Below are 25,195 nucleotides of genomic sequence, written 5' to 3'. Positions count from 1 at the left end.
AGTTTTTCCTTACTCTACCTCTTCGTCTTCACTCATGCTCCTTTTCTTTAACATCTTTGGAAGGCTCCAAACATAGCTGCAGACAGTTGCCCTCTTGCCTGCCAGCTGACCCTGGCATATATCCCAAACCTATAGGTTTAAACAAAGTCATTCAGATAACTGAGCGTTTATGCTGGCCACTGATGGCTGGATTGTTTCTTAACTGATGTTTGACATGTTCACAGGTTTTGAGAAAGGCCAGGTACATTCCAGTTGGCTGTGGCTCACTTTTGTCTAGCTTAGCATGTAAACTCCTTCTTCCTGCTTTGGAGAGTGGGGATCTTCCTTTCTTGCTGCCACTCAAGACATACTTCTGTCTGTAGGTCTGTCTTCCTTTCTTTCTTTTGTACTGGAAATTGCACCCAGGTCACTTAACCCCTGAGCTACATCTCCAGCCCTTTTTGCTTTTTATTTTGAGACAGGGTCTTGCTAAGTTGCTGAGGCTGGCCTGGAACTTGCAATCCTCCTGCCTCAGCTTCCCAGGCTGCTGGATTACAGGGTGAGCACCACTCCTGGCCTGTTTGTAAGTCTCTAATAAATTGCACTCTGTGCAGTCCTGGATCTGCCTCTTTCTTTGGTCTTCTGGCATCTCCCTCCTTTGGCAACCAGTTCTCATATATGTGAACTGGGTTTTTTGAAATGCTCTTTCTTCCCTTTTCTCTTATGCTTTCACTCCACAAGGCTTCTTGCACAGGCTCTTCTATCCTCAGCGCTCTGCTCAGGCAGAGTCTAAGGGGCGAGTAGGCTAGACAAAGAGACGTGTGGACCTTGAGCAGGCAGGCTCTGGCAACACTCCCTTCAATCCCCCTGCTGGATGAGGTTGGCTGTGTTTATGGAAGGCTTTGGGGGAACATTGGTACTGTAGCTTCTTTCTTCTGCAGTCTCAGGCAGTTTGCACTGATCTCATACCTGCACACCCATTTGTGGCGACAAAAGTGTCGCAGTTATCTGGGTCCCACCCCCCACCCCCCAGGCTGCTGTAACAACCAGCTGTTGATCGCTTAAGCAAGTCTTGGAATCTACCCTAATCCACTCACGTGGCCTCCTAATAGTCTCCCTCATCCTCAAATTGTATTCTCCCCATCTGGAGATTTTATCAGTTCACTCTCCCTCATCTCATTGCATTTCCAGGGATATCTTGGATGTTCCTACAGACTGGGTTCTAGGATGCTGCCAGGCGTGGCTCCCCCTTAACTAGATTCCAGGTTCCCTTACCTTTGTTGCATGCTCACCACAGCTGGCTGGCTCCCTGCGCCTCCCTGCAACTTCTTCTCCTTAGGTCTCCCTTTCCTTCTGCTCCACTTAAATCTCTAGTGCTTATTGACTTTTTCTGCTTTTGGACACACTCTCCCATTTGTTTGTGAGCTAAAACACTTTCCTAACAGATTTAAGATCCTTAAACAGGCTGAGTCAATTCCTGGTCTGCAGATAATGGATAGTTTTCAAGCACTGCAAACCACTGCATTCCCCTTTTTTTAAGCTCCAGAAAGCTATTAAAATAAAGAACTATTTGCATCCAGTCATAGTCAGCTTTCAAAATATGTCCATAAAGTAATAAGATTAGAGTATGTATTAATATTAGAATATGGACTATGTCAATATTATTGAAATAATCTATTTAAAATAATATAAAGAAAATAAGCCATATGTGGGATATAATAAAATTTTTAAGTTATATATTTGTATTCTAGAAAAGTAGAAATATACCTTCAAATAATGTAAGTTGACAATTCCTGAAATGTGTTTAAAGAAATCAATCTGAATAGATACATTTATATGAGTTTTATCTACTTTATGCCTGAAAGCCTATTTTTTTAACGATGCCTTCACATTGCTAATATTATTTTTTAAATTCCTCTTCTGAACTGTCCTTCAGAACTAATTTGGTAGACACTGAAGAAAATCAAACTCTAGTTTAATCATCTTAAAGTTTATTTTTATAATTATGATTATTAGCTGGGTGCAGTGGCATATGCCTGTCATCCCAGCAGCTCAGGAGGCTGAGGCAGAAGGATCATAAGTTCAAAGCCAGCCTCAGTAATTTAGCAAGGCCTTAAGCAATTTAGTTATTGTTATTACAAAACAAAACAAAAAGTAGTTTTAGTTGACTGCCTGCTTTATACACTGACCTGGATGTCCAATAGCTTTTTGTTTCCAAAACTCTTTATCTATTCTCAAAGGGTAAAAATTTTCCACTACAGCAGAAGGAACATGCCATATCCACTGATACCAAAATATATTAAACAGTGACAGGATTGTAAGCATAAACAAATAGTTTTCTAAAGTAGAAATCTTGAGGGTAACATCATTCATTGAATGTGTTAAATTCTGGTGTTTGTTCACAAATTAGCTATACTATTTTCTGATAATGCTTCCTGGACATCTTTTTCCTTTTTTGGTGGGTGGGGGTACAGGGGATTGAACTCAGGGGCACTTGACCACTTAACCACATCCCCAGCCATATTTTATATTTTATTTAGAGTCAGGGTCTCACTGAGTTGCTTAGGGCCTCACTAAGTTGCTAAGGCTGGCTTTGAAGTCGGTATCCTCCTGCCTCAGCCTCCCAAGCTGCTGGTATTACAGGCGTGCACCACCATGCCTGTCTTTGGATATCTTCTTGATGGTAAAACACATAGAAACAAAGCAGAATGGTTGCAGGGCTGGAATGTGGGGGAAATGGGGAGTTGTTTAACAGGTATGGAGACGAGTTCTAATTTTGTGAGATGAAAATATTCTGGAGAGTAGATGCTCAGCAATACGCATATACTGCACCCCTGCTAAACTATACAATACAATATGGTTAAAATGGTAAATTTTATGTATATTACACCATAATTATATTTTTTAAATTAAAAAAATTATCCTAGATGAAATATATTTCCCTCATAATGACAAAGTAGATAATAGATGATAAAATATAGGTGATTATAATTATTCTGTCAAAATACAAATATATATATATATATATATATATATATATATATATATATATGTGACCAGTCATGTTTTCAAAATCCTAATATAATTTATTAATACTTTACCCTATGGAAATTTAAAGATTACACTGATAAAATAATATGATGTCCTTCCTATTCTGAGATGTAATTCTCCATCTCCTTTCCCATCCAATATCTCTCCGTGGAAGTAGCTTCTGTTGTTGTCTCCTACGAGGTGTTCTGTGCATATGCACCCCAAGATGCTGTACTACATGTTCCTTTTGTTACTTAACTGTACATGTTAGAGTTCATTCCATATGAGCTTGTGACACTCTGGCCTCTTAGACTGTATTTTATTTATTGACGCCTCTTGTGATCCACGTTATATACCGTCTGTTGACTATAGTCAGGTCTAAAGAACAAAACTTTTTGTTTTTTAAAATTAAATTGACTCAACTGGACATGGTGGCTCACCCTGTCATTCCAACTATTTAGGAGGTTAAGGCACAAGGATCACAAGTTTGAGGCCAACCTCAGCAACTTAGCAAGACCCTGTCTCAAAATAAATAAATAAATAAAAATTAAAAAAAAAAAGAGCTAGGGGTATAGCTCAGTGGCATAGCACTTCTGGGTTCTATCCCAATATCTCCAAAAAAAAAAAAAAATCACTTCTTCAGAGACCAACTGATTTTGAATAACCTAGCTGATTCTGGAAAAACCCAATTACCTTAAAAGTAGCAAAGGCATCTGAAGCAATATCAAATGTCGACAACTCCACATACTTGAAGAAATCTCTGAATTGGTTAGAAAAGAGGATGATTTTGGCAAGTGGTTCATGTCGAATACATTCTCTCAGCATAATCCCACAACGTAAGGCAATCTGTGGAGCTTCATACCTAAAGCACAATGAAGAGACAATCGGAGAACTCTGTTACCCCATTAACAAAATAACATCAATGATGTTCAACAGACCATTTCATACTGCTGCCCTTGGGAACACTGATGCCATTTGTCACAGTTCATTCAAACAGGATTCATTTATTACCCATGGACTATCTTATGTGCCTGGCACTATTCCAGACACTGGGGATATGTTAGTAAATAGGGCAAGGTCACTGCCATGATAGCCTTCATATTTTTGTGAGAATGTGTATGGAGGGACGAGGTAGAACATAACCAATGTAAAGATAATTTCATATATACATAAGAAACGGAAGATGATAAATAAGGCAATATTATAGAGTGCTGTGAAAACAGAAGATGGTAAATAAAGCAATACTATAGTGAGACTACTTAAATTGTGAGTGATTTCTTAAGTTTTACTTCAGATTGAAGTGAAGGGTCAAGGTGGTCCAGGCAACTCTGTAAAGTCTCCAAGGCAAGAACAAGATTGGTGAGTTAGAGAAGAAATATGGCCAGAGTGGTGGAATGGAGGTAATAATAGTAGTGAGCAGTATTACGCGAGGCAAGAGAGGAGGGAAGGGCAAGGTCAGAGCCTAGCATGGTTTGTAAACTAAGGTATAATTTGGGTTTAAGTGTGATGATTTTACATGTGATTTGGTTTTAAGCCTTTGGAGAGTTTAAAGCAAGAAATGAACACAGCCTAACCTAAGCTTTAAAAAGATGGCTCTGGATAGGTGTGGTGGCACACACCTGTAATCCCAGCAGCTTGGGAGGCTGAGGCAGGAGGATTCAAAGCCAGCCTTAGCAATTTAGTTAGACCCTGTCTCTAAATAAAACAAAAAGGGCTATGATGTGGCTCAGTGATTAAGTGCCTCTGAGTTCAATCCCTGGTACAAAGAAAAAGAAATAAATGGCTCCAGGGCTGAGAGTGTAGCTCAGTGGTCAAATGCCTGCCTAGTAAGCATGAGGTATCCTGGGTTCAACCCCAACACTGAGGGAGGGGTGGAGGGAAACGCTGCCCTGAGTGCTGGTGGAGATGTATTGTAAAGCAGCAGGAGTGGACTAGGTAGCTGGAGGGGAAGCTGGCAGACAGGTGCAGGAGCATAAACCCAAAAGTAGTGATGGTGGCGTGGCTGGGGCAGCAGCAGCAGAACTCAAGGCTGTGGCAGAGGCTGGATCCTGTTTGGATCCAGGACTTGCTGATGTTGGAGGTGGGACTGGATGGGAAATAAATGACTAGAGGAACACGGACTAGTGAAGAAATTGCTGCTGACAGCTTTAACTTTGAGATGGCTGACATCTGAGAAACAATGTCTCCTCAGCAGGAGACTATACCCATTTGGAGTTCAGGAAAAAGGCAAGGGAGATTTTTATGTAAATGTGATCTGGGAGCGCAAGTGACCAGTAAAGAGCTGTGGGTTCACTGGCTCAATAAAGTCATGAAGTGGAATTGTGGCTCACAGCAAAACTCCACTAGAAACAGTATCTACTGTAGGAAAGAGCTGAGGACTGGCACACCAGATCTGTTCCATTTCTAATTAACAGCGGTCTCTCAAATGTCAAATGCAGCATCTAAATAAATCTAGGTTTGAGTTACATTCCAGAATGTGATGAGATTTCAAGAAAATGAACAATACTTAGCCCAAATAAGATAAGCCCTGTGCTGAAATGATACAGTTGACAATTGTGTGGTAAATACAGGAAGAGTAGGACAAAGATGTAGTTGTAAAACATTAGGAAGTGAGTAGAACACAGTATAAAAAAAGAATAGTCTGACCAAGTTTGGAATAGATTGTATCATTTCCCACTTCAATAAACTAAATACTAGTTCTATTGTGTTTTGTACAAAGCCCATTGAAAAAAAGCAACTTAAAATGACAATTTCTAAAAAAGTGTTTTCCTATAATGTTTTTTGAAAATAAGATAAAAATGACATTTACAAAGGACTGTGTGTGTGATCTTTCAAGTTTACTATGTATTCTGAAAGTTAGGAAAAATAAAAATATAAAAAATTTTAAGCAAAAATGACATTTGAATGGATGAGAAAGAGTAAATATTTGAAAACTAAAACTAAACCCCCCTTATATAAAACCTGAAGATAATTCACCAGTCACCCACTACTAGCAATAACGTTTTGTTGACCAATAAAGAACAATCTATTGAACAATGTATTTATAAGATCGTAGTATTTGCATGAAATTCAGATTCAAGAATAAACCTCATTCCCATAATTTAGAAAATAGACTACTATATAATCAAATTTACAAAAACAGTAAAGTAGCAAATTAGGACATCAGTGTGATATTTACTCATTTTTATCCTAATTATAAAGTTGAATGATATTCCTAAATATTGAATATTCCCTGAATAACTCACAGTAATATTAAATGTTGATATACTCAGATAGATCTGGTTCTTTGTAGAACATAAGGAAGGCAAATTTATAATGTTAGCAATTTTTCTCATCATAAAAATTTGAAAATCAGCCTAGTGGTACACATTAAATAGTTGTAAGATGGGATAGCATTAAAGACGTTGTAATGAGAGGGTATATTTTTTGAAATATCAAGGAGAAAAATACTGTCAATTATTGATAGCATATTTAAGAGACTATAGATAGAATAAAGGCTCTTGGGCCTAGAGAACGAGCATTAGGGACAATTAAAATCAGACTTCTTTTTTTTTTAATATTTATTTATTTTTTTTAGTTATTGGCGGACACAACATCGTTGTTTATATGTGGTGCTGAGGATCGAACCCGGGCCGCACGCATGCCAGGCGAGCATGCTACCGCTTGAGCCACATCCCCAGCCCCCCAAAAATCAGACTTCTTAATAAGATATTTGTGGACTTTGATAATTTGGCCTAAACCTGGCTTCTCACTTCCCTTCCCTTTACTTCCCCCATTTCCCTGGAGTATGCCACTCCCTTGAGTGGAATGCCCTTTCTAGTTTCCCCACTAAGATACTCATCTTTCAAGATTGAATTCAGACACCATTTGGAAGTTTTTTGTAAGCGCCCACCATTCAGGATTGTCCTCTCTTCCCTTCACATTTCCACAATAGCTTGTCTGTAATTTCACTTTAACACTTTTATCATCCTGTATTAGGTCACATTTCAGTAAGTTGTTATAAATCGGTTTCCTTCACCTCATTGCTGGTGATGTGTTTTACTTACTCCATTACTCACCCACCCTGCCTCCGCTTCCCCATTTGGTGTCTATGTCTCATTTATTGTTATGTTTTTCCTGCATACCGCATCTCCAAAGAGTTCCTAGCATAATTTTTTATACAAAGTAGGTATATAATGAATTTAACGAACCTTAAACTCTGACTGAATGTCCTAATGAGAGTCAAACTCTGGCTTAGACAAAAGCTGTCTGATCTCTAGCCAACATCTCTCATTTCTGAATTCAGTTTCCAAACTGAGATCATCTATAAAAAGTTTCCACCCCAACTTCTGAGTATAATTAATTCTCTTTTTCCTTTCATTTAGTGAAGTTTATTGGAACCATCTGTGATGCAATGATGATTTATTCTTGAGAACCAAGAGAACATTTTAAAAAATATTCTTGGGGCAGAACACTTATCAATTCATCCCAGTAGTATGTTCCCAACACCAGAAATGTCAGTCTGTAAGATGACAACTTCTTATAGTTAGGAATACATTGGGACATTGAGGGAAATCCCTGACTTCCTCAATATCCTTTAAGGAAACTATAATTCACACTTATCATTTCAACCTGACTGTCCTCTAGGATACTGATTTTTGATAGGTTATTGTTCACTATTCAGAGAAGTGCTCTATAAATTAAGCCAATCATTAAGTTTCAAATCCCACTAACATTAATATCCTTAGTCTGGTAAAGAATCAGTATTTATCTCACCTAATCTGTTCTAGTTATGGATAAGCTTTCTGATGGCAAGGACCACAACTAATCACTCTGTTTTTTCCCCCCACAATGACTAAAAGGATGGCAGGTCACCAATGAAGGTTAATATTATGAGTACTGAATCACTATTTTTATAGAACTGAATCATATCTTCCCTCCTCACTTACAATTTATAATATAGTCTAGACTATAATTAACTGTGTCAGTTCAGAGAAAGCACATTACTATATATGCACATTCATTCAAATGAGAATAGCATATTGGAAGATCCCCTTGAAACTTCATGAAAGTCAAAATATGAAAGCAATTATTTCAACTAGCAGTGAGCTACGGTAATCATTACACAGAAAATGGCTAGAAGAAAGATCTTATACAAGAACATCTCAACAAAGATTATACTATGTAAGTGGAAAATGACTTTTGTTATTAAAGGGAGCAAACAATGCCAGACTGTATTTAGAAAGCTTTTATAAAATGCCATTCACTTAACCCCCAGCCTGCTTCATACAGTCAAGAAGGTTTTGCTTCTAATCTAGAAACACTTGCTTACTTTAAAAATGTGTTAATTTGGCCACTAAAAAGGTGTAGAATCAATGATAATTTAGGGTCAATGAGCGCCCCTAAAATCCAGATTGTAGTCTCCAAGAACCAGTCCTCACCTAAAACAAGCAGGGTCCTTGGTAGAAATTCCAGGTAGAAATATACTTTGGACCTGGTATTTCTTTTTGCACCAGAAAATGAAGCTCTCATAAACTATTTTGGTGTTGTCAAAAGACATCAACCAGAAGGGGCCACAAATGGTCAACTGAGCATTAAAAAGAAAAATGTGTGAAACTAAATGAGACAATATGGAGAGCATCGTTACATCTCTTATTTAATAAGATATCAGAGGGGTAGTGTGTGTGTGTGAGAGAGAGAGAGAGAAAGAGAGAGAGAGAGAGAGAGGGTATAAAACTCACTGGACACCAAAGGAAGTTCCTAAATATCTAAATTGATAATTAAAATAAAGGAATTGGGCATTAATTCTACCTTTCTGGTGTGAATTCTGTTTGAGAGTATATAATAATTGCAGTAGATGAAAAAAGTTATACTCTATAAAACTACTCTAGCCAATAAATCAGCAAATAATGTGCAAGGGATGATGTGTTTTTTAAAAAAATTTTGTCTCCTAATATGTTTGAATCAGCCAGTGTTCATCAATGGATAGTAAAACAATTAAAGGTACAGATGACAGGAAACTTTATAATGGAGGCCAAATTGGTGGAATCCCTTGATCCTAGACTTTCAGCCTCTAAAATTCTGAGTAAAGAACTTTTTTATTATAACAACAACAACAACAAAAACACTGTATAATGGATTAATGGATTAGACTGTCATCATCTGAGCTCATTGCTCAATTTGAGCATTACTAAAAGTATGTCTCCTGATGGGATGAAATATGAACTAGACAGACCCACCTTCAAAATATTGCCAAAAAAAAATTGAATTTGAATTTAACCAAGCCTTTAAATAGAAACTCCAGTCTAGAAATAGAGTGTATAATGGGCCAAGTTAAATGACACTATAAGAAGGCAATGTGACAACTTCACAATGGAGGACATAATGTAGGCTAACAGTATTTTCAACATATCAGTCTACAAATATGTGGGTAGGTGTTGTTCTAAATGAAAGAGACTTAAGATTTTTAAAATTTTTTTGACATAAGTAAAATTATAACCAAATATAATGACTGGACTTGATTAGGATACTTGTTTGAATATTTGAACATACCAACTATGAAAAGGTTTTCTTGTTTGTTTGTTTGTTTTACAGTTGAGGAAATTTGAGTACAGACTAAGTATTGGTTGTTATAGAATTATTGCTAATTTTTTAAAGTATAATAACAACTTCATGATTATGTAAAAATTATATTTTTATTTTTGAGATGTTTATTTAAGTGTTTAGGGATTTGCTTTAAATTACTCTAGCCTCCTCCAAAAAATAAATATGGGGCTGGTGTGCATTGGGAAGATAGATGAAACAAACAGCAAAATATTGATAGTAGTGAAGGTTGAGTGATTGGGGGTATGTGAGTTTCATATATATATATATATATATATATATATATATATATATACTTATATATATATACTTTTACATATGGATGACTTTTTAAAATTTTTAGTTGTAGTTTGACACAATACCTTTATTTTATTAATTTATTTTTATGCGATGCTGAGGATTGAACCCAGTGAGTGCTTCACACATGTTAGGCAAGTGCTCTACCACTGAGCCACTACCCCAGCCCTGGATGAAAATTTTTATGATGAACTTTTAAATAGATTAAGAAATATACGGGCTGGGGATATGGCTCAAGCGGTAGCGCGCTCGCCTGGCATGCGTGCGGCCCGGGTTCGATCCTCAGCACCACATACAGACAAAGATGTTGTGTCCGCCAAATACTAAAAAAACAAATAAATATTAAAATTCTCTCTCTCTCTCTCTCTCTCTCACTCTTTCTTTAAAAAAAAAAAGAAATATTTATAATTTTAACATTGGACTTATGGAACATCTTCCCCTGGCCACAGTTTTTATGGATCACTGAGAGAAGTTTGGTAATCTCATCCTCAAGTTCTCTCAGTATCCTGGAGTGTCATCTGCCTCAGCCAGGAGACAAATTGATTGAGAATGAGAAAATCCTTTGTGAATGTCCTGTTCATAAAACTTGAGTTCCAGATGCCTTACATCACATAATCCAGATGATTCTCCTTGATAGACAGATATCCATTTCTTTCTGCTTTACTTTTTTTTATGGTTAGAGTTAGATTTAGTTTCAATATAATGTAACTATTACACCCCTAAATAACATTATTGTTTGATGTATAAATATACCAATCAAATTATGTCCTGAATTTTCAAGGAACTTCCCAAGAAGTAATTTAGTAAAAATTCTAGCCTTTAACAAAGGCTATAACAATGTGATATGATTATATAATACCACATGATATATGATTATATGATAATATAATATTTTAACACATTACCAATTATTAAAGGAGACAAAAATTAGAAGGGAACATTTAAAAATTTGGATTGGGAAAGATAAACCTGCTGATACAAGAGAAAACTGTAGTACAGTATCTGATGCAGTGTGTTCCCATAATAAACTTATCCTTAGCTTAAATTGTTTTGCACACTTTTTTTCAAAAAAAAAAAGGAAGAAAGAGAGAAAGAAAGAAAGAAAAAGATACTGTAAAAAAAAAAAAAAAAAACAAAGGGCTAAATCTGTAGCATTCCAAGCAAAACTAGGAAATGGTAACAGGTAAAACTGATCGTAGTGCAGCCATTCAGTTAGGGCTTCTCATTGTCTGCTCTGTCCTCAGGAGCATCCATAGTGCCCTCTCCTTTATATCTGAATGGTCCTCAAATCTTAGGGATATATTAATGGTAAAGAGCATGGGACTTAGAATCAGATCTGAATTGAAAACATGGCTCTGTCACTTATTAGCTATATAACCTTGAGAAATTAAATTTAAAACCTTTTAATTAAAATTAAAACCTTTTGAGTTTTAATTTTCTCATTTATAAAATGGCAAGAATTATACCTAGACCTCATAGAATTACTGGAGTGATGAATACCTGGCACAGAACAAGCACTCATTAAGTATTAACTACAGAACAGGATGAGAAGGAATGGGTTAAAAGTTCAGGATAAAAACAGAAGAATAATCTTTGTGTGTGTGTGTGTGTTGCTGGGGATTGAACCCAGGGCTTTGTGCATGTGAGGCAAGCACTCTACCAACTGAGCTACATCCCTAGCCCAGAAAAATTGTTTTAATAGAGAAAGAAAACCAGAGGTATAGTCCCCAAATTGTTACTAATGGTTTCATTGGGAGAGATGATGAAATGCATGTCTTTTTTATATTAAATATTTCTAAAATATTTAAATTTTAAATAATAAACATGTATTACTTTTGAATCAGAAAAAAAATGAAATGCATTGATAAATCACCCATGACCATCACTTTTCTTGGACTTTTCCAAGCTGAAATTGCAGCCCCCAATCCTCTCAGGCCATTTTTCCCATTGCCACTACAGCTCACTAAACCTAGTCTCTGGGTGACTCCAAGTGTCCTACAGAATGACATTCAAACTCCTTGAGTAGGGCAGGGAAAGCTTTTCCTAATCTGGTTTCAGCCTTTCTAGCTTTGCATTCTGACTCATCCTAGCCTCTAGCCACACTAGAATTCTTGTCAGTCATTCTCTAAATGCATAAATTCTATTAAAAATGTCATTCTCTTATACATTTTTACCTTCCTTCAGGCTGAAACAGCAGTGAACAAAGTGATCTTAGAAAGCACATGCTAAAGAGGGCAGAATCCCTTGCTGACCTGAGCTTCTATCCTGTATCATCACGGGAGTCTTGTGATCAAGGCACTCCATTTTGGGGCCCATTTGTTATGGAAGTTTAGCATACTGCAACTAATGGATACAATTAATAGATACAAGCATATTTCCCTTTCTAAAAAGGAGAGACATGATTCTCCAGTAAAAATATTTCTTTATATCAAAACCTAAAGTAATTGGTGTACTCTGTATGCTCAATAATGAATAATAACCACACAGTCATATTAATCAAATTGAAAACGCGATAAAGTATATTGGGAGGATAAAGGGAAGAAAATGGAGTAATGGCAGCAAAAAACAAATAGTTTTTTAAATCTGATAATTCAAATTAGAAGACTTATTTGTAACACAGAGGTAAGTGTATGATAAAAAATAATTAACAAAGATGAAAGTCATTGTCTTTGGAAATAGGATTAAAGGATGGAGAAGGAAGAGGCAAAAAACTGCCTTTGTTAAAATATCTGATGTTTAAACCATGTGTTATGTATTGCTTGGATACAGTAGAATGTTTACAAAAGTACAAAGGAGGAATGAAACACAGGTGAGATGGAATATGTATGGAACAGCAGAACTGAGAACAGAATACTATAAAATAAAAAGAGCCATGCTGGTTTGAAATGGTTTAGAATAAAAAAGAAGGGTAGGGAAAAAAGAAGATAGTCTGTTGTCCCTGAGCACTGCTGCATCCAGATGTCTAGTGTTTAGAAGTTAGAATAGCCTCAAATATTTGTAAATGAGTAGACATTATGATCAGGAATTCTGTTTTCTAGCTTGCCTTCAATTTTTTGGCTTCCTTCAAGGCTATACACACACACACGCACACACACACACACACACACACAGATAATAATATTTTGTCCTCATGTAGAAGCATATCACCTTGGCAAACACTAGCTACTGAAATAATTCTTTCAGCTGTTATTTGAGTTCTCAGAACCGGAATGTACATGTATGTGTATGTAATGAGGGGACTCATGTGAGCAGGAATAGGGCAGGCTGGGAAGCACAAATAGTATTGTAAGATAAAAGAAAGGGAAAAAAGAGAAGTAGTAAATGAAACTATAATGTTAGAAATATAAAGGTGCAAAAGTTTTGCTATAGCCCAAGTAATCTTTCTTTTTTAAATATTTTTTTTAGTTGTAGATGGACACAATACCTTTATTTTGTTTATTTTTTTATGTGGTGTTGGGGATCGAACCCAGTGCCTCACATATGCTAGGCAAGTGCTCTAACCACTGAGCCACAACCCCAGCCCCAGCCCAAGTAATCTCAAGAAACAGATTATGAAGGGTTACCTCAAGCATGGCAAATACCTATCTTGCAATTCCAAAGGGAACCAACCATATCTCCAGTGAGGCAAATGCTGTGTTCTTTGTTTTTTGCGTTTTTCTTTTCCTTTTCTGTGTGTGTGGTGGTGGTGGTGGTGGTGGTGATGGTGCTGGGGAATCAAACCTGGGGTCTCACAAATGTCATGCAAGCTGTCTATACACTGAGCTTCATTCATCTCCAGCATACCATAGTTTTTTTTTTCTTTCTTTTTGGTACTGGGGATTGAACACAGGGGCACTTGGCCACTGAGCCACATTCCCAGCCCTATTTTGTATTTTATTTAGAGACAGGGTCTCACTGAGTTGTTTAGTACCTCACTTTTTGCTGAGGTTGGCTTTGAACTCATGATCGTCCTGCCCTAGGCTCCCCAGCCGCTGGGATTACATGCATGCACCATCACCCCCAGCCAGTGCGTTCTTTTTTTAATATTAATTTTTTAGTTGTAACTGGACACAATATTTTATTTATTTATTTTTATGTGGTGCTGAGGATCGAACCCAGGGCCTCACACTTGCTAGGCGAGCGCTCTACCGCTGAATCACAATCCCAGCCCCAGCACATGTACTTTTAACAACTGTTTAAACTCAAACCTATTTTGAAGGAAGCCAGGCACCTACCCTTTGAGGAGCATAAACAGGATATGAGGATGAGCACTAATGTATTCCACAGTGGGACTCCGAGTGCCTATTTGTCTTCTCAGGATGTTGTTAAATATCTGGGTCACATCTTTTTTTCCCTGTTAAAGAAACAAGTCATTATTAAATTGTACACTTAAAAATGAATGAATTGTATGGTATGTGATATTTGCATATATACCTACAGAGATGTTACCATTTTTTGATCATATGCAGAAACATTAATTTACTTTTTCATTTGTCTTTAACAAATTGTGCTTTCAAACACAAAGCCTGCAAAATGGATGCAGCTCCTTGCCTCAGGAATTGTATGGGGAATTTGAAGTCCATTCCTCACAGTAGGAAATACAATGGCACAGAAGTATAAAAACTAGTAGTGGATATGCTAGAACAGAATTCTTTACACTTTTTTAGCTTTATTCAAGAAGAATATTATGATTAACATTTTTAAATCTTCATAAATAAGGAAAATAGATGAAGAAAAAAATAAAGATTTTAGTAAAATGTAAGTCAAAATCACTTTTTTTTCTTAGGTCTACTTCCTAATAATTCTTTCTCTTTATTCCTCTTCCACCTTGGTGCTTTACTTCTAGACTAGACAGACAGAAAGAACCATTAAGTTCTAGTTGCCCTAGCTAGAGGAACTACAGCCATTTTAAAGTAGGCTTCTCCAAAAGAATCTCTGGATTGGACCCGAATTTATTAAATAGAAAATAAGGACAAGAATTACTTCGCATTCTCATTCACCATGGCCCTGGTTCTGAGCTTCAACTGTACTAGGAAGGGACTTCTTCTAGTTACTGTATGCATTTTAAAGTCTCCTTACTCTGCAGACTGAACTAGTAAGAAAGAAATTTGGCTGCTTTGTTTCTTCCCTAAAGCTCTTCAATGACTCCCTTTTTCTTAGGAAAAAAGTTCAATGCCCTTCAATCATCTGCCCTTGCCTGCTTCTCCAACGTCTTCAACCATCTATCTCTTTCTGATCCTTACATCAGTTTTTATGAAAACCAAATTGCTTCACTGTATATACTCATGCACAGCCTCCCATACTTCTGTACATTTGTTCATGTTCTTGTATTTGTCCTGAACACTTTTACTTCATTTTTCTAGCAAACTGTTAAGATTCAATTCAGATAATCCCAGTAGCTGGGGAGGCTGAGGCAGGAGGATGGCAAGTTCAAAGCCAACCTCTCAGAGAGACCCTAAGCAACTCCTTGAGACCCTGTCTCTAAATAAAATATTTTTAAAAGTGCTGGGGATGTGGCTCAGTAGTAAAGTGCCCCTGGGTTCAATCCCTAGTACCAAAAAAAAAAAAAAAAAAAAAATCCGAGCTGGGCATGGTGGCATATGCCTCTCATACCAGCAACTCTGTATGGGGAGGTGGGAGGATTTCAAATTTGAGGTGAGTCTTGGCAATTTAGTGATAGTGAGACCCTGTCTCAAAAAAGGGCAGGGGGGTTAGCTAGTGATGTAGCTCTGTGGTTAAGAGTCCCTGGGTTCAATCACCAGTATTGAAAAAAAAAAATCAATTCAGGATATTCTCCTCTGGGATAAGTACCTCTGTCTGTGTTGCAGCAACATCCTTTGTTGCTTTGATCAGTGCCTTCTCTTCATTTGCTGCTTCCATTTTCACTCGGTGTCACTGTCAGAGCAGCAGACCCTTATTAAGTGCTTCATCTATGCCAGGCACTTATTCTAAGAGTTTTATGTGTATCATTCACTCTTCACAGCAATATATATATTGCTGTGAAGAGTGAATGATACACATAAATTTATAAAATGATACACATAATGTTATATATTATATATTATAAATGTCAAAATGTACATATTAAAAATAAGGGAACTGAGGACCCAGTGAGGTTGACTTATCCAGAGGCGATGTGGAAGACCCAAAACATTTTCCCAGATTGATGGAGTCCACAGTCCAAGTGCCACAGTCCTGCTGGGCACCACCAGCTTCTGGTGAGCCTCTCAACCCCCACACCTCCCGCTCTTGAGGCCCATTGGCTGGGTCGCCTGGGCGGAGCCAAAAGAGTCCCCCACTGAGCAGCTCCGTGGTCTGAAAGGGCTGGGAAACAGTCCAATGAGCATCACCTGCAGAGGAGCCAATCAGCTGGAAGTTTGCAGGGGCCACTGTGAGCCAATCAGCTGGAAGTTTGCTGAAGCCTATTCGGCTCTCAACATCAAGTTCTTAACCATCAAACTAAAATGACTCCTCACACTTAACACAGTGCATTGAAATTAGTGGGTTTTGTCTCTTTCTCATTGGACTGTTAGCTTTCAAGGCCATATTTTAATGCCCTTTTATAGCCAAGAATATAGAAGGCACTTAGTAAATACCCATTAGACTAATCATTATTTTAGAGGTGCAGCCATCCATGTATCTTATCACAAACACAGGCAATTGATTGTGTGTGTGTGTGTGTGGGTGAGAGGATTACTGGGATTGAATTACACGAGCACTGGACCTCTGAACTACATCCCCACCCTTTTTATTTTTTTTATTTTGATAAAGGGGCTCAAATTCAATGTTGGCCTTGAATTTGTGATCCTCCTACCCCAGCCTCCTGAGTCACTGGGATTATAGGCATGTTCCACCATGCTTGGCCCCTCCTATCTTTTAATCTGACACTTCTTCAATACTAAAGGGACACTTAAAAAACTAAGACCTAAATGAAGACCAATGAGATTATTCAATCAATTACTCATTCTTAAAGTTATTAAAATATGAGTTAGGTGCTGATTAAGAATAGTAAAATATTAAAAATTCTGGGAGGAGCTCATTCACCTTATTAATATTAGTTCAGAATAGATCTTGGACTTTAAACATAAGACTAGAAAATTTTGGAGAAAAATAGAAAACCTTCAGGATCTAGGATTTACAGAAAGTTCTTGGCCTTGACACTAAAAGCATAGTCAACTTGGACTTTATTAAAATTTAAAACTTTTGTTCTGCAAAAAATCCTGTTAATAAGTTGAAAAGTCAAGCTATAAGGAGAAAACCATATACTGCAAACCATATACATGACAAAAAAGACCAGTTACCTAGAATATATAAAGAACCCTCAAAACTTAATAGCATAAGAAACAATTCAATTAGAAAACAATTCAATTAGGAAGATATGAAAAGGCATTTCACTAGAAAGGATCTTGACCCTTCAGGAAATGCAAATTGAAACTTCAATGAGCTTTCAGAATGGCTAAAATAAAAAATAGTGACAAAGCAAAATGCTGGCAAGAATGAAGAAAAAGCACTTTCATACAATGTAGTGGAAATTTAAATGGTATTGCCAATCTGGAAAACACAGTTTCTTAAAAAAAAAAATGCAACTACCACATCAGTGCAACTTCACTCCTGACATTTATCACAGAGAAATGAAAATACATTCACAACGAAATCTGGCCATAAATGTTCACAGAACATTACTTAGAATAGCCCAAAGTTGTAAACAACCCAAAATTCTTCAACAGATAAATGGTTAAACAAACAAACTGTGGTATATCCTTACCAAGGACTACCACTCAGCAACAAAAAGGAACAAAATATAGATAAATACAACAAATCTAGAGGAATTGTGCCAAGTGAAAAAATCCAATTCCAAAAGGTTGTACAGTAGATAAAACAATCTTCTCCCCCAACCCCTCCTTTTTCTCTCTCTCCTCCTGAGGAATCAGGGACTGAGTGTTGATGGGGTGAGAGAGGTAGATATGGATATATACAAAAGGGAAATAGGAGAGATCTTTGTGGTGATGGAAATTTCTGTTTTGTGTTTATCAATGTTTGTATCCTGGTTGTGATACTGTCATACAGTTTTGCAAGATGTTACCACTGGAAAAACTAGGTAAGGTATATGGGACTTCTATGAATTATTTTTCACTATTGATGCCAGTCAACAATTACTTCAAAATAAAAAGGTTAATTTTTTTTAAAAAAAGATATTTTTATTCACATGATTTTTTAAATAATAAAATTTGATGTTTTCATACACTGTTGATGAGAATATAATATATTCTAACAATGCCTAATTAGTGTCCTATAATCCCATTTTTGGAAACCTATTCTGACAAAATAATTCTAAATAACAATCCTAAATTAAAAAAAAAAAAAGTTCCAGATACAAAGAACTTTATCACAGCTGTGATAATAGGAACAATTTAATACATTTCAGCTAGGTTAAAAAATTATGATATATTTAACTGGTAGAAATAAGTAACTGGAATATCAGAACGTTGGCAATCATGAAATACGAGAACTATCCACAGCTATCTATTGTGTTCACTTTATTTTATGGAAAGAAGTAGAGAGAACTGGAAATAAGGGAGAGGAAGAGAAGGCAAAGAGTGAAATGAAAGAATTGAGGGGGAGAAGAGATAGAAATAAAGAACAGGTAATGGGAAAACAAACTTTATCTTCTTTTAAGATAAAACACTAAACCAAAGTCCAAAATTAAAAAAAATTTTTTTAGTTGTAGATGGACACAACACCTTTATTTTATTTATTTATATGTGGTGCTGTGGATCAAACTCAGTGCCTCACATGTGCTAGGCACGTGCTCTACCACTGACTATAACCCTAGCCCCAAAGTCCAAATTTTAATAGAAAACTTGGAGGTGAATCTTCAATATATAAAGATACTTCAGAATCAGTTGCTCTCATAATTTTTTTTTAGAGAGGGAGAATTTTTTAATATTTATTTTTTAGTTTTCGGTGGACACACATCTTCATTTTATTTTTATGTGGTGCTGAGGATCGAACCCAGTGCTCCGCACATGCCAGGCGAGCACGCTACCGCTTGAGCCACATCCCCAGCCCCTCTCATAATTTTTAAGTCCTCGAAAATGTTCACATTACAAAACTTCATTTATGCAGATGTTAATGACTATACGTGTATATAAAAGGAATAGCTGTGAATATAAATGAATTTTAAAATGAAAGAAATCATCTGTTTTATTCAAATCTTTCTAGACTCTGCAGTGTAATATTGCAGAATAAATACCAAACCTCTTTGAAATGTCATAAGAGCATGTTTTTCATACCTCCCAGTAAAATGCCACAGGAACATTTCCATAGGGCATTCCAGGGAACAGCAGAATGAAGCTCCACAGAGTTATCCAACTTTTACACAAGAGGGAAACATTTTAGTTCATTAGCAAATGTGAGCAGAGGCAAAGGAAGCCCCCTGTGGATAACAAAAACAAGTTCTGCTACCAGAGGAAAGGATCAGAATGGAAAGGATTAGAGAAAGTTGAAATAGGTACAAGATGGAAAATAAGGATCTCTATGTTAAATGTAATCTTTGTAGCTATTCATTCCTAACACTAAGTCTAACTGGATTGAAACCTTAACTATTTCAAAACCAGTCTCTGTGAGGGAAGGAAGGAAAGGAGGGAAGGAGGGAGGGAGGGAGGGAGGCAGGCAGGCAGGCAGGCAGGCTCACTATACCTTCTTTATAAAGAAGTAACATCCAGAAATGACCCAAAATGCTTAAAATTAGCTAGCAATTCCAAGCTAACACATAATGTAAATCAGATCTCCAACTTGAAGAAGCACTTGCTAGCTGGCAAATTCACAAAAAGTCAGTTCTAAACTGTTGGTTGAATGAGTGAATCAATCAAAGGAGAAAGCTTTCTGCTTCTGTGAGCTGCTTCCTTGGCCCTAACAGTTGACTTTGCATTTACCTTACTTTTGCAAGGCACACCTGCCTTTAAAATGAACACATCAACTCTTACATCCTTATCCCTTGATCTCTTATCACATTATGTTTCAAAACATCAAAGACACTAACACTGTATCTTGAATGGTGGCCAAACCTCAAATACACAGCTCTGAGTTTGATCCTGAGCCCACAAAATCAGAAGTCTTGCAGCCACAAGTCATTTTTTTTCAACCTTACATACAATATGCTGACATGGTTCTTTTCTGTCAGCAATTTGAAGGCTTAAAGGATTAGATAAAAATTTATGGCTAAGTAATGAGATTTTTTTTTTAATTCAAAGTTCTGCTCTAACTAGCCATTATTCACATAAAAGCAGGATCCTCTGTTAAGTATTGTGTCTCCCCCACCCCCATGGGCCACTTTCCTCTGGATTCTTGAAGGAGAAATGGGTTTGTCACAGATTTCCAAGTTAGTTTCTGCTACCCAATCTAAAACCAACACCTTAAGTCACCCTATCACCACTATCTCCAGGGTTCCAGGCACCAGCTCCCAGCTCCTAGCCCCTTGCTCATTTCAACCTGTCTGGCCTCATGTACCTAGTTATTTTTTCAGCACACTGTTTACCCCAAGCGTATAAAATTTCCCCTTCTCCTTCATTCAACACATATGATTAATACATAGTTCTTTTTATCAAAGGTTAACAAAGGGTAAGCACAGCACAATGCAGAAACAACTTCAAATTGAATTCTACATATCACTAACATTAAAGGTTCCTCTTCCTGATAATCTTCCTAAACTCCTTACTTTTGTCATTTGAACCTTTTCTTTCCTTTAGACCCTGCTCCTTTCTCTCTTCTGCTTCTTTCCCTTATCAACCCTAGTCATAAAGGCCATTTCTCAGATTTGTTACTTTACTCTGCAAAGGGAATCTAAACCTTTTTCTTTTAGTTTTCTCCTTCCAGACACTGCCTAGACACTTCAACCTTTCATGACTGACAAACCCCAACAAGGTATCTTCTGAACCACTCTTCAAGTTTTTTTTCCTTTGTAATGAATGCCATCCTTCTAGGTAGTCTGTCAAAAGCTGCAGCCCATTCCTAAAATAGTTTTTCCTCTCTGGTATAAAAACATATCAGAAATTCTAGTCAAATGACTGTTGTGCTTCAGAGAAGCACCATGAGAGGCTATTCATTTACTGAAATGATATGATCATGGAGAGTTAACAAGCCGGTCAAGGAAAACGAGATTTAAGAGGTTGTTAGGGTTTGGATATGAGATGTCCCCCCAAAGCTTTTGTTAATGCAGGAATATTCAGAAATAAAATGATTAAATCATAAGAGGTGTAATGTAATCGGTCCATCCTAGTTTGAATGGACTAGGTGGTAACTGTAGGCAGGCGGTGCGTGGCTAAAGGAGGTGGATAACTGGAGGCATGTCCTGGAAGAGTGCATCATCTCTGTGGCCCCTTCACACACACACACCTCCCCCCCTCCTCTTTGTTTCTCTGCTTCTTGACCCTGTCATGAGCTGAGCAGCTTTTCTCTGCTGGACCCTTCTCCCAAGATGTGATGCTGCACCTTGGTCCAGAGCAGTGAGGTTGAGCTATCTATGGGCTGAGACCTCTGTTACCATGAACACCCCCTCGCAAAAAAAAAAAAAAAAAAATTCCTCCTTAAGTCATTCTTGTTGGGAATTCTGGTCACAGTGACTTAAAAGCTGATTAAAAGGTTATGGGCTTCAATAAAGGTCAAAGATAAAGAAATAGAAAAGGGAGAGAAAAACAGGTGTATCTGAAAGAAAGGAAGAGTTGAAGTCTGGGCCTTTCAAGGTTGTACTCAGTCTGGTTTCCAGCTAGCACACCTGTGGGCACTTCCCCCAGAGCAGTCTTGCCCTGCATTCTTTTTTCTCTAGCTAATCTGCCCAGAGAGCTGTGGGCTAGTATTTCCACAGAGTCTCTGGAGCCATGACCTTATCTCAGTCTCATCACAGAAATCACTATAATTAGTTTTTCTTCCTCTTGGTCAGTGAACAAAACTAAAAGCAATTCACTTGAGAAATCTGCATATCTCCTCTGTCTCAGAATCTGTGGAGACTCAAGAGCTTACTGCTAAGCACACCATGGTAGAAACAAAACCAGAAACAAAAGCAAAACCAGGACTTCCATTATCTAACCAGACAATGTCCAAACTTGCCTATGTATATGTATGTTTTCTCTGAGAAAAAAAAAAATCATTAAGACATACAATGTATAATAAAATGCTTATACATATTTACTGCTTATATTTCTAGGCTTTTCTTTTATTTATTAAGCAAATTATGTATAGCTGCTTTCAAACTGAGATAAATGTTACTAGCATTTAACAAACTTCTTAAATCATTTGTATATTTTGAATGAAAAGAACTGGCTTGGAAGAGACCGCCAGTCTGCATTTGAATCCTACTTTAAGGTCTTAAGCTGAGTGACTTTGGGAAAATTACTTAATATCTTTGAATATTAGGTTCTCTTTTATCTATAAAATGGTACTGATAATACAGTGTTAACCACAAAGGCAATTTTAAGAATTGAAGTAGTTGAGCACTTGAAACCATATATGGCATATAGTAATTACTCAACAAATGTTATCTGTTATCATTAGATATTAACCTTGCTACCTGAGCATAAAACTATGGTACACCTTTTTGCTTTTTTTAAGATGAAAGTGATTTCAGAAGTTTTAGGAATAACTGTTTTTAATATAATAAACAGTAATAATTTTTAAAAGTCAATATTGAGAGCTGTCATCCTTTGACAGATTGTTCACCTCAAAGTCTATCAGTTGTAGGTCAGCTATCAGTGTCACCAGCAGCCCACTGTTGTAGAGTTCTTGTGCCAGCTGAGCCACTGCTTCTGTGGGGGGTTCTTTGTCACTTGTACCACACAAAATTTCTTTCATTGCTTGCAGTGATTTTGACACTTCTTCTGAAGCCTGGTGACCAAAAAGTATGTTAATAGTTAAAAAGAACAAAAAATTTCAGGCCATAAACAAACAAGAAAACCATTTCTTGGACCTTATTTATAATCAAAGACCATTGTACAGTTATAAAAAACAAAATACTAATAGGCACTGCCTTTGTTATTTTGGAAATTGTCCTAAAATTTATATAAAGATCTCTAATATTTCTACTTAGTCAACATAATTGAAATAATTTTACTATAAGCTATAACTCATAACTAGTAACTAAACAGAATTTTTATTTTTGAAAATTGAGTCCACTTTAAAGACTTATCAGCAGTTACTAGTCTTTATTTAAAGCATCATGTTGAGTATGAAATCATAAGTGGTCAAAATTAAGTTTGTCAACAAATTTATACATTATATGGCATCACCACTTTTTAGTTATTGTGAAACTTAAAAATAACTCATTATTACATTTAAAGAAAAATGCAAACGTATAGAGACAGAATATAGATTAGTGGGTGTTAAAGAGGAGGGGGAGAGAAAAATGAGGGATTGCTAATGGGTACAGTGTTTCTTCTTGAGGTGATGAAAATGTTCCAGAATTAGTATTGATAGACTACATAAAAATAGGTCATGTAGCAAGGCCTGCTTTTTTGGGGAGGGTACTGGGGATTGAACCGAGGGGTGCTCTACCACTGAGTCACATTCTCAGCCCTTTTTATTTTTTACTCTGAGACAAGGTCTTGCTAAGTTGCCGAGGCTGGCCTCAAACTTGTGATCCTCTTGTTTCAGTGTCCTGAGTTGCTGGGATTACAGACTTGCACCACTATAACCAGCAAGGCACTGTGTGTGTGTGTGTGTGTGTGTGTGTGTGTGTGTGTGTGTGTGTGTTGCTGGGAACTGAACCCAGGGCCTTGTGCATGTAAGGCAAGCACTCTACCAACTGATCTATATCACCAGCCCCTACTTTTCTTTATAGTTGTCTTACCTGTATATACATCCCAAAACAATATAGCTTACTTCTTCTAATTTGAACCTTATGGAGTGATATTTGTACCCTTTCATGACTTGCTTCTTTCATTCAACATTACATGAATGCGATTCACCTACGATGCTGCATGTAGGCAGCAGTTCTTTGCTTTCCATCTCTGTAATATTCAGTTCATGGCTACATCACTTCTTTTTGGGGGCCCATGAACAACAATGCTGGGAACATTCTTCTGGGAACAGCATATTTTTCCTGGTGTACATACTCAAGAATATCTCTAGAGTTTATACCTAGGAGTGGAACTTCAGGGTTTTAGCATATGCATATCCTCATATTTAATAGATAATACTAAATCAGTCTTTAAAGCTGGTACATCAGTGTGTACTTGTCACTCACAGTAAGTGAAAGTTCCTACTGCTTACCATCCTTTCCGACACTTAACATCATCATATTTTTCATTTTTGCCAAGATAATAGGTGTGTAATATGAATTTACTGTATTTTTAATTGGTCTTTTCCTGATTATTAATTAAAAGAAGGAAACTTTTTTCTTCTTTCTGTCATTTAACATTTAGAATTACATACTTTTTTATGAAGGTCATTTTTTTTCTGTTTGACTTAATATTATAAAGAACACTAGAATTAAGATATTTCTCCATCCCTTTATAGAATTTAAGATTGTGTCATATACTGAGACAGAAAAATACTGTGAACCCAAGGATATTTATTTTATAGATATCTTGAATCTTATAAACTAGTCACTTTAGAGAGAAACTGAACATGTAGGAATGAACATCTCCTTCAAAGGAATAACTAAAATACTAAAAACAAAAAACAACCTACCTGAAGTAAGCTTTGCTTACTAAGACTTTAAAACATCATGAGATAAAGTTGTACTGATGTAGAAACTATCAGTCAGCCTTTAAATAAAACCTTTTCCTTTTCACGTCACTATAAGATGACAATGTAAATAATCACCAATATAATCCCTGAGATCTTTAAGCTCTAAAGTCCATAGAAATCCAGGGCTGCTCAGAAGCCCTCAGCTGTGAGCCAAAAGTTAAAGACAAAAGACTGGACAGTTATCAGTTGCATAAAACCTGAAATCAATTTTACTGTACTTACACCCTGCATGCACACTACAGACCTCATTTGGGGTTCTTCATTAAGCTTTTGCATTGGATTTTGGCTTTGGAATACAGTATTTTAATAACGTTATTGTTTTTGCTCATACCTTGTCAGTCTTTTTGTCTTGCTTTTCCAAAATAGCCATGTTGTCTTTCAGTATTTTCACAATTTCTGCTGGATTTTTGTGTGATTTACTAAACAAAGGCATTTTCTTTCATATATAAAATTCTCCTCTTCCAATATGGAATGCTAAAAACAAACAAGCCAAGAAAATCATAACTTTAACTCAATATGCTGAAGTTGTTATACCACAATGTCTTTAAAATTTTTAATAACAGCAATAATTTGTAACATTAAAAGT

At 36.7% G+C, this 25,195-nt stretch overlaps 1 protein-coding gene across 7 annotated transcripts in view; it reads right to left on the bottom strand.

The window, feature by feature from the left end:
- The window catches only part of Cab39l (calcium binding protein 39 like), a 124,536-nt gene that overhangs the window by 31,949 nt on the left and 67,392 nt on the right, over positions 1–25,195 (bottom strand). For all 7 annotated transcript variants that reach the window (XM_077795167.1, XM_077795168.1, XM_026393659.2 and 4 more), the window contains 4 exons: positions 24,941–25,083; positions 22,582–22,746; positions 14,103–14,221; positions 3,703–3,871 (listed from right to left, as the gene is read on the bottom strand). In XM_077795167.1, the coding sequence (XP_077651293.1) occupies positions 3,703–3,871; positions 14,103–14,221; positions 22,582–22,746; positions 24,941–25,042 (555 nt within the window). In that variant the 5' untranslated portion in view covers positions 25,043–25,083. The remainder of the gene's footprint in view (positions 1–3,702; positions 3,872–14,102; positions 14,222–22,581; positions 22,747–24,940; positions 25,084–25,195) is intronic.

Source organism: Urocitellus parryii, chromosome 2 (assembly GCF_045843805.1).
Source record: "Urocitellus parryii isolate mUroPar1 chromosome 2, mUroPar1.hap1, whole genome shotgun sequence".
NCBI lineage: Eukaryota > Metazoa > Chordata > Mammalia > Rodentia > Sciuridae > Urocitellus > Urocitellus parryii.
This window is presented reverse-complemented; position numbering and strand designations above follow the sequence as displayed.